We start from the raw sequence: 10,763 nt of genomic DNA, 5'->3' as shown, positions 1-10,763 counted from the left end.
ATTTGTTAGTTATCTATATTTACTTTACTAATCAGGTCATCGAAACATTTAGAGTTCACATCTGATATCATTCACTAAATCATGTCTTTGGTTTTATTGTCACAAAACATGGATGACCCCAGAATTAATCATTTCGATAAGTCTCGCAACTCTAAATTTTACAAGTATTCTTCCGTATAAAGGCAATTATGGAGTTAAAGATCCTCAAATATCTTGATATAAGTATATAAAACAATTTAAAATTTACTTCGAAAAGGTATTTGCATGAATTGATATCTATAGAAGTGCTATACAAAAATTTTAAAAATAAATAAATAAGAAAGACTAAGCGATGTGCAATATCAAATTTTTAGAGAAATAATAATAAAAAAATGAGAACATTTTTTAATGTTAAATATCAGTATTCTCTTATTTCTTTCATTTTTGGATAAAAAATTTCATTTCTACACAAGAAGGCTATTACAAGTTTTCATTATTTCAGTGCAATTGGGTTTTCGTTTGGAAACAGCCCTCAACACGTGACCAAAGGCTTTTTCAATACTATTTTCATGTTCAAATGAAAATAAAACAAAAAACAGGAAATTTTCTCTAAACGAGGGCAACCTTTTTTCTTTTTTTTTTTACCCTTTAGGCTTTTGGTTTTTCCTCTTTCTTTCTGTAGTCCCTTTTTCGTGGACCCCACACGTCTTTCACACCCCACCCAACACTGGCACGCACTTGTATTCTTATCGGTCAATTCCACTCCCACTTCCTTACAACGAGATAATGTTAATTCCAAGCCGTGACATTGAGCACACATACAAGAAGAAGAAGAAAGAAAGACCATATCCAAAATGGCAGAAGCAGTGCTTTTCAACCTCGCCACCGAGATACTGAAACTCGCTGGTTCCAATACCTTTTCAGAGATCCAACTTGTACGAGGCGCAAGGGATGAGCTCGACAGTCTTAAGGACACTGTCAAGACCATCCGAGCTGTACTTTTGGATGCTGAGAAGCAGCAATGGCACAACCACCAGGTCAAGCTCTGGCTCGAGAGACTCAGGGACGTGCTGTACGACGTATATGAATTGCTCGACGATGTCGCAACCGAAGATCTGAGGCAGAAGGTCATGCCCGGCAACAAGATGTCGAAAGTGGTACGCGTTTTCTTCTCTAAATCGAATCAGCTTGTACACCGCCTCAAAGTGGCTAATGAGATTCAGAAACTTAGGAAGAGACTGAATCGGATTGCAAATGATAAGAAGTTCCATTTAGAGCAGCATCTGAGTGAGGAAACAATGGCCATTGTGAGAGGAAAGAAACTTGAAATTTCCACACCTGACGAACAAATAATTGGTAGGAAAAAGGACAAAGAAAAGATCAAACAACTTTTGTTTAATTCCTTCTGTAGCGATACGGTGTCATTTGTTTCCATCGTTGGTAAAGGAGGTCTTGGAAAAACCGCACTTGCACGACTAGTGTACAACGACGGGGAGGTGGAAAAACATTTCGATCTTAAGATGTGGGTGTGTGTATCTGATGTCTTTGATGTGAATTTGATTATCAAAGAAATTCTTAAATCAGCGAATTGTCAAGATCACGAGAATAAGCCCTTAGACCAATTGCAGAGACTTCTTCATGAGACTCTAGGCAAGGAGAAATATTTGCTTGTTTTGGATGACATGGAATGAAGATCGGCTCAAATGGTTGGCGCTTGGAGATTGGCTAAAGGGTGGAAAATGGGAAGCAAGATACTTGTAACCACTCGCAGTCACACGGTTGCAAAGGTCACAAATGAAAACTCAGCTATCTATGATCTAGAAGGCCTAACTACGTAGACAAGTCTTGGGATCTATTTAGGGAAGTGGCGTTTGGAGAAAGGCAAGCATCGGTAGACCGTAGATTGGAGGAGATGGGAAGAGATATAGTTAGAAAATGCGCCGGGTTCCCCTTGCCATTAGAACTATAGGAAGCCTTACAGACGGCGAGAAAGGAAGATCAGTGGAACCGTTATAGAGTGAAGGAGCTTCCAGAAATACCAGAAATTGATGCGGTTGATAATGGAATTATGCAAGTCCTCAAGTTTAGTTACGATCATCTCCCATCATGCTTGAAACATTGTTTTGCATATTGCTCATTGTTTCCAAAAGATCATATCTACAAGAAGGAGACGATGATGCCTCTTTGGGTGGCACAAGGCTTTATCGAGTCATGCAATGGGGAGGACAACCTTGAAGAGGTCGCCGACAATTACTTGTCAGAACTAATATGTAGGTCATTCCTTGATGCTGTAAGAAAAGACGACAATGGCGAGTCTTGTTGTTCAAGATGCATGATCTCATGCACGATCTTGCCCAAAAAGTTGCTGGAGTTGAATGCAAGATTGTTAATTTTAAAGGAGATAATGATGGAAGAATTCGACATGTATCGCTTATTTCAAAGATTTTCTACGAAGAGAAATTGTTGTCCTTACTCAAAACATCCAAATTGCGAACGTTTCTCTATTTGAAAGGTGAATCCTCTATACTCAACTCTCCCAAATTTTTCTCCAAGTGTAGACACTGTCGAGCGTTGGGCTTGTGTAAAATGGATATTCCTCCCTCCTTCCTCCTTTGGAAAGTTGAAGCAATTAAGGCTTCTTTATATTTTCACAAACCAATCTGTTGAGATTTTGCCGGATTCAATCACGGATTTAGTGAACTTGCAATTCCTTAAACTCTTTAGATGTGAGAACCTTAAAATATTTCCGAGAGATTTGGGAGGAAATTGGTCAATCTTAGGCACCTCTCCATTCAAATGTGTTTCTCACTAAGCCACCTACCACCCCTAAGTGAACTCCCTTCCCTAAGGACATTGAGTCTCACAGGCTTGCATGCCCTGAAGTTTATTCAACAGACAAGTGACCTCGAGCAATCTAATAATAGACGCCCCTTCTTCCCATCTCTTGAGAGTTTAGTCCTCTTCAACTGCAAGGGCCTGATAGGATGGTGGGAAAAAAAAGGCAAGTAATGGAAGCATATCAAAAGGATCAGTCAAACAATCCACAGTCATCCTTCCCAAAACTTCGATTCGTGGAAATAAAGCGGTGTCCTGACTTGAATTTCGAGCCACCGTTCCCCCAGGTGGAATGCTTGAAGATAGATAGCACGAAAATGTTGGAAAAACAATTGTTGACTAATTCAAACTGCCTATCAGAACCAGCAGTGGGATCCACATTCATCCGTTTCTCTAAACTAAAGCATCTAGATCTTTCTGATAGGGATCTGGTGTCATCGATACTTGAGACTCTACTTCTATTGGCCAGTAATCTTGAGTCCATGAGACTTCATGGTTGGAACCAATGGGGTCTCTCCGGTGCCATGGAGGACCTTTCCTTGCTCCCCATTCGGAGATGTGAAGGACTCGCTTATTGTGCCAAGAAGACAACCAAGGCATCGAATGGCAATTCCTTACGAAACTTCGTGTTCTTAAAATCTCATGCATTGATTGGGTGGCATTGCCCGAGTGGATTCGACATGTCACGACTCTACAAATCTCTTGAGATTTCAGAATGTAAGAAACTGAGGAGTTTGCCGGAATGGATTGGAAATTTCTCTTTGCTCAAAAAAAGCTTGTATTATTTAATTGTCCAAGATTAGAGCGTTTACCATCTGAGGTACGCAACCTCACATGCTTGAAGGAACTGAGAATCATTAATTGTCCCAATCTAGAAGAGAGTTGCCTAACAGATGTGCACGTTCCGGTCTTTATTCCGGAGGGGATATGAATCGGAACGATCAGCATAGTAGAGGTACGAGAAAAGACTTAATATCACCTATTAATAGTGTTCCTTTTTCAACCATATTACCTTCTTTATTGTTTAACTAATTTATCTTCTCTTCAGTGTATATTGGCAGTGCAAATATTTATCAAAAAGAAGAAAGCGTCCCTCCCTCTCCAGTCATCACCACCTTCCTCGTTCTGTCGCACGTCTAGAACAAAGACCACATTTGCCTCCTCGTCTTGCCGGTACAACCTCCTCACTCAACTTTTCACTGTGAATGTATATTTTTGTTGGAGATGAGTTTGGATTATGGATCGATGTTATGGAGACATTTGGATTATGATTTGAGTGTTATGGAGACATTACAATGTCAATGCATGATATGTGCATCTTCTTTATAGCTGATTGATTGAGAGAAGAGAAGTGAAGAGAACAATGACATCCATTGCGAGGTTCTGTTTGACTTTAGAACTATGAGGTTCATAAAAATGGAAGAAGAAAGTCATACCTTATGAGCTAGCCCTGCTGAGAAAATTACAATGCTGTCTAATAATGGATGATTCTTTAGGGGATCAGGCAGCTAGTACAAAAGTTTTGCAATTTATTAAAACAAAACTGTTAGGACAGAGTTGAACAATGATAGATGACAGGAGGATTCAATGTTGTCTTAGCCCTTGACTTCTCCGCAATTACAGAAATCTAAATGTAGAGGAATCTTTGGTTTGTAAACCTCTCTTTGTCATCACTTTTAAGTGAGTTTCTGGACTTCTCAGGTAAACATAACTATTTTTTTAACGAGCTAGGTCCATATGATCTAGTAAGCATATAGAAATCTCAATGTTCATATGAGTGAAACAGACAACAACTTGGTGAATCTTGGACAACCTTGATTGATGCCAAGGCTTGCAATAGTTTTATAAATCATTTAAAATTGGACCCTTTGAAACTAAGGTACTGAGCTTTGTGAGCAGCTAATTTAACAATCATGTGCCTTTGGACATGAGAAGCTGAATTGCGAAAAGATGTGGTTCTGATGTTACTGATTAGAGGAAAACCCTTCTTGCTTTCTTTCTGGAGTCCATGCGTTGAAAAGTCGTGTTAGGATGGGACTTGCCTTGCATTGTTTCATAGGGCGGGGCCATCCTCTTGAGCATTACTCGAGATGTTGCGATGCATTAGAAAACTGAACTAGAGCTGCTGTAAAAGTGTGGTGGAGGCCTAGGCTTCTGGTAAGTGCTCAAACAGACGAGAGCCCAGTCTCATCACATGCTTTGAGTACTGAGCATTTCTCTGCCAGAGATATTGCGATGCATTAGAAAACTGAACTGGAGCTGGATTCTAGAGAATACAACAAAGGGTGTTGATATTTTGTATCAACTTAGGTGCAAAATTTTGGTACTGCTACTTCCAGAACGCGAATAAGATCAACCATTGAGGAACATCCTTTTTCCCAACCAAAAAGAACAGAATGAGCACCTCTGATGTTGCGTCGGTAAAAAATGATCAATCATTGAGGAACGTCTTACTGATTCGTCCCATTGATTGAGACTAGATGCAAGATTATATGCTATGACGTGTAGTAGAATTTAGGCGAGAAATTTTGTACACATTCAGCAGTAGCAATTGCCTTTGTGGGCAGAACGAAGTACTGGGCACTTTCATTTCCTGAGTGTTCAACATCTAGTGAATAACTCAAGTTTCCGTACGCTTGCTAGTTTGGCCCTTGATTTGTTTAAGAAGATAGAAAAGGCCATCAAGTATCATACACTGAAAACCATTTACTCTGCAATTGTATGAATTACTGTAATTTTTTTTGCAAACTCTCTTTTATCAATTCACTTTGTGAACTTTCTCTGAGTTTTCCCTTTTCGAAAGGTGAAAAACACGCAACGGAAAGTGATGAAGCAAAATATGCTGTTCCTCTAGTCAGCAGCGACTGAATTATGAAGTCCTTTGGCAAAAAAAAAAAAAGGAAATTATGAAGTCCCGTGTTGCTGCTTTTTATGACCCTCTTTGTAAATTTTTTTTTTTTTTTTGGCATCCGTCTCCTACTGAAGGACTTGCGTGATCCGTTGATCGCCTCCTCCAAGAGGCTCTCAGGGACCCCATGGTTGTGCAATATTTTGCAACTATGTCGTCATGGCTGGGGCTCACAAATGTTTGGTTAACCATCACATCACGTGTCAGACAATTGATAAAATAGATTTCAGCGATCACGTGACATGTCTGAATCATGTGCATTGTCGTTTTATGAACAAACATGATTAATTAAACTATAGGATATGTAAAGAGCTCATAAATATTTGCTTATTTATCAAAACATTATATTTAATATAAAAGCATGATGAAATATGAAAAATAGATCAATTAGTTATTTAAATATATCTATTGAAAATCGTAGGTAATAAACTAATTTCTTAACAAGAGAAAAATCCAAATTTATTTCATTTTTTTCACTCGAGATTTGGTTTTTCACTTACATGCAAAAATGTGATTGATGCATTGGAAGAGCTTGCGAATCAATAATTAATAATATGGCGACTATTTGAAATTAGAAACAATGCAAAAACTGGAAATCCAAAATTAAGAAAGTTTATGCAACATGCATTCCTATTCTTCCGCACACAGAGGTTCCTCTCGAGAAAAATACTAAAAACAAAATAACTCAACTAGCATTTCAATTAGCGTACTCTCATGAACAGCCTTATATTGGATATTATGACATCAAAACAACCGCAAAAAAATTAAACTGAAATACAAACTTCCATTTTATTTTCGTCTGTGTTGATGTCTTAAATAAATAGTTTGTTAAACTTGTATACTTTTTTTCAAAATTCCAACTAAATTATAGAGCAAAACTATATATAAATCCAGGCAAAAGCACAAGAGTTCAACTACGTTTAGTGTTTAAGCCTCGTTCGTTCCGATTCAAGAAGAGCCGTCACTCGCAGGGCATCATCGGCTTCCATCTCAATTAGCCAGTCAGTTCTCTTTCGCTCTGAGAGAACGCGAGACGGTGGGACGAGAAGCTTCTCGAGTCGTCGACCTCGTCACTGAATCTCTCAATTCCCTATGTTTCTTACCGCAAGGATTATTTGAAGACGGCAATTCCTTCGCAGCTCATCTCGGAGAGAGGCTCCAATCTCGTCGTCATCAACCTGGTACTCTTCCCACCTGTCGCTATTTTGTTTTGAATACTTCCATCCTTAACAAAACCCCTGCTCGACCTTTTATAGATTCTGCGAGTGAACATTGGAGTGGGTCTCGCTCAGCGGGACGCGCCTTTCGTCGTCCCTCATTGCATCGCCCGCTACACCAGCCAGCTCCCCAAGCGAAACGTGCAAGATCAGGGCCCACGATGTTGATGACTTCCTCTTTGTTTGGTTTTTCGGTGTGTTTGGGTTTTGGCATTGCGGGGGTTGATGGTTTGGATTGAGCTGAGCGTTCTCTGAATTCGTTGGGTTTCCTTCGACTTCGTTGTTGTTGTTGTTGTTTTTTGGGGTTTTCAGATGCTCAATTCTCAAGTTACGACGGCGCAACACATGGCGCGAAAGAAGGCTTATGATATCGTGAGTTGACTTCTGCTGTTTGTCCTTAGTTTTGACAGGCTAAATTGCCTTTGAAATTTTTAAATTTTCTCAGTATTAACATGTGTGGTTAGTGTATCTCAGATAGCATCGTTGTTGAAGATTCTGTTCTTGGATGAGGAGGTCACGAACAGCAGCTCTTTCCAGCGCAAGTTCTACATGCTTTTTCGAAAAATTGTTGGACCTTGTTCTTCATCGCCTGAGTTAAAGCTGCTTTCTCGCTTCCACCTAATTTTTAAAATGATATGGCAGATTTAGAGGATAAAGGCAAGGGCTTTGCTCAATGCTTGAGGCTACACTTGGGCTTGTGAGGTGGTGGTGAAATGTGGGCGACATGGTGCGGCGGTTAGTCGGCGCATGGCAGGTTAGCAATGTCGATCGTGGCAACCATGCTGTGCCGTCGGAAAAATCAAATATTGTGGACAAAAACTACAGTTGTGCCCTTTTTTTGTGGCTTTTCTAGTTTTTTTTTTTTTTTTTATAACTTTATCATATTGTGTCTATGGACTCAAACACCTTGCTCCGCTCCTGTGAAAAATCAAGTATTCGCCAACCGGTGAGTTAGGTTCTTATTTGATGCTGAATTGACCACTTTAAACTCTTAGTTAAAACAATATTCACATTGGATCTTCTTTTAAGGGAATGACCTTACTTGAACCTTATATGAAATTTTTCTACAATAATAATCCACATTGACGTCCATAGTTAGTATTCGATGGCTAAAATCATCCTAGTTGGTATTAGCTCTCTACTCTTATTGCCCAACACCTAAATAGAGACAAGACGAGTTTAACCAAGGAGAGGAGCCACATCATCGATTGTGCTCAACTTTGTTGAGTATGCGAGTGTTTGAGCTTAATCACATGACATGACAACTTTATTTGATGAATACCTCACATTAAGCCACAGATTGAGAAAGTTAAGATACTTGATTAAACAAATAGAAGTTTGGATACTCAAGTAAAATGGCGAAAGTTAATATACTTATGGTTTCATTGCTTCTAAAATTAACCATTCACCCATATAATCACATGACATGACAACTTATTTGATGAATACCTCACATTAAGCCTGATTGAGAAAGTTGAGATACTTGATTAAACAAACATAAGTTTGGATACTCAAGTAAAATCGCAAAAGTTAATATACTTAGGGTTTCATTGCTCCTAAAAGTAACCATTCACCATTAAATTTTAAACAAAGTAAATGGCGAAAATTCATACACCCGTGGTGTCATTGCTCCTAAAATTAACCATTCATTGTTAAATTTCGAACAAAATATTTAAAAAAGGATAAATACATTTGAAGTCCTCAAACTTATCACAAAAATGCAATTGAGTTATAATCTTTTTCAAAAATGCAATCAAGTCCTAAAACTTGTTAGGAAAGTGCAATCGAGTCCTTAAACTTTCAAAAGTGCAACTAAGTCCTAAAACTTGTCATGAAAATGTAATCGAATCTTAAAATTTTCAAAAATTGCAATCATTGCAAGGACTTGATTGGATTAATTTGATAACTTTTAAGACTTGATTGCACTTTTGTAACAAATTTCAAGACTAATCGCACTTTTGAAGGTTTTAGGACTTAATTGAACCATCTTGACAAATTTTTGGACTAAATTGTATTTTTAAAAGTTTTAGGACTTAATTATATTTTCGTGACAAGTTTTAGGACTTTCAATATACATATCCCTTCAAAAAAGGAAAACATTATTGGCAACTAGTTGTCCTAGTCAGACATTGATAAGGTAATAACGATATAATAATATCTCCATCATTAACTACTTTCATATTTTACTAATAGGTCTAGTTCATTGGCGGTAAGTTACCAATCAAACGGTCAACTACTACTACCTAGCTTTGCTTTGTCGCAACCCTTTTGACACAGGCATCAGGTAAATGATGAGTTTAGAGGTAATATCAAAGGCGGACCAACGATTCTCAATTGGCACGAGTTCTTCTGGATTCTTACCCCGCATGACATAGGGATTTTTTTATTTAATTTGATTAACCATACGAGAATTTTACATTAGGAGTATACCTCATAGATTTAGGATGAGGACTTGTTTACATTACTTATTCTAGTTTGTGTGCTTTTGGTACCTAAGCTTGATTTTGTTCCTATGAGATGTCCACAGAGTCTTCTTATAAATTATAAATCGCAAGGTTCTTCTAATCCATCCATGCAATGTTTCTTTCTTGAATTTATTATGGTGCTAAAATGTAACATAACCATTCAACTAAAATAAGATAATAAAAACTTAGAAAAGCAATGTAAAATAGTCACGGTTAATTCAATCAAAGATAGTAATGAAAGGAAAGTAAAAAATGGAGTGCGTAAAGTAACCCAATATTGAGTTGGGTAAAAAATATAACATGGTCTTGTTATTAAACTTCAGGACAGTAACAGCCGTCAGGAACTTGACGGACGTGGCCATGATGCGGATGCAGGCGGACGGGCGGCTCCTACTGGAGCAGCGTCGGAACTACCAGAGCATGGTGGACGCCATCTGGTGGATAGCGCGGCAGGGAGGGGGTGGCGAGCCTGTGGCGGGGGTCGTCATTGACGGTGAACTGGGCGATGCTGGTGACGGCATCGTAGCTGGCGTCCTACGACTAGATCAAGGAGACCATCCTGGCTAAGGAGCTGATGAAGGACGGGCTGGGGATGCATGTCACGGCGAGCTTTGTGGCAGGGTTCGTGGCAGCGGTGGCGTCGAAGCCGGTGGATGTGATCAAGACGAGGGTGATGAACATGAAGGAGGAGGAGGGGCGGGAGCTGCCGTACCAGGGTCGTCGACTGCGCACTGAAGATGGTGAGGGCGGAAGGGCCGATGGCGCTCTACAAGGGGTTCCGTCTCCACGATATCGCGGCAGGGGACATTCACGGTGGTGCTCTTCGTCACGCTCGAGCAGGTCTGGAAGCTGCTCAAGATTTCTAGCGGCATCATCGATGGCGATGGCAACAATGACGACAAGATGATGACGATGATGATGGTGATAATTCTAGGATTTCTCCGGGAAATAAAATAAAAATAGAAATAGAAATATTATACAATAAGGTATATTTTGTATAATAAATAAATAAAAAATTATATTTTAGACTACGTGCCTTGCATCGAGGGTTTCCTGTGTGCTGTCATGTATGGTGAATCCGTGTGGCTCCCGGAATCTGGGAAGGAAGAGGCCGCAATCAAAGCGCCACCTTGCACTGATTTTGTTTCCTATTCCTCCATTGTATTATTTCCAGATACTAATGTCAAAAAAAAAAGTACTTTCCTTCAAAAGAGCCTAATAAAATAGAAATAAAACAGAAAAAATTAAAAAATAGTATTCGTTTACGGTCATAAATATAATTATCCTATTTTCCCAGATTAGATGAATTTTTGAAAATAAATATTTCGAATCCGTGCCAAAGTCAAAATGTGTGGCCGG

The 10,763-nt window shown here is 39.1% G+C and overlaps 1 protein-coding gene, 1 non-coding gene and 1 pseudogene across 2 annotated transcripts; all 3 read left to right on the top strand.

The window, feature by feature from the left end:
• Positions 1–833: 833 nt before the first annotated feature.
• LOC120288387 (disease resistance protein RGA2-like) lies at positions 834–1,670 on the top strand. The gene has a single exon (XM_039302338.1). It carries the CDS (start codon positions 834–836, stop codon positions 1,668–1,670), a length of 837 nt encoding a protein of 278 aa, XP_039158272.1.
• Positions 1,671–3,568: 1,898 nt separating this feature from the next.
• LOC104418290 lies at positions 3,569–4,142 on the top strand. The gene is made up of 2 exons (XR_005546486.1): positions 3,569–3,769; positions 3,863–4,142. It is a non-coding gene; the product is annotated as an uncharacterized LOC104418290 (transcript).
• A 5,562-nt stretch (positions 4,143–9,704) lies between these two features.
• Positions 9,705–10,361, top strand: LOC104420269 (annotated as a pseudogene).
• Positions 10,362–10,763: the final 402 nt, after the last annotated feature.

This window comes from Eucalyptus grandis, chromosome 9, assembly GCF_016545825.1.
Source record: "Eucalyptus grandis isolate ANBG69807.140 chromosome 9, ASM1654582v1, whole genome shotgun sequence".
Lineage (NCBI taxonomy): Eukaryota > Viridiplantae > Streptophyta > Magnoliopsida > Myrtales > Myrtaceae > Eucalyptus > Eucalyptus grandis.
This window is presented reverse-complemented; position numbering and strand designations above follow the sequence as displayed.

Excerpts from the sequence above, each read along its gene's own strand:
- LOC120288387 (XM_039302338.1), top strand. The coding sequence starts at position 834 with ATGGCAGAAGCAGTGCTTTTCAACCTCGCCACCGAGATACTGAAACTC.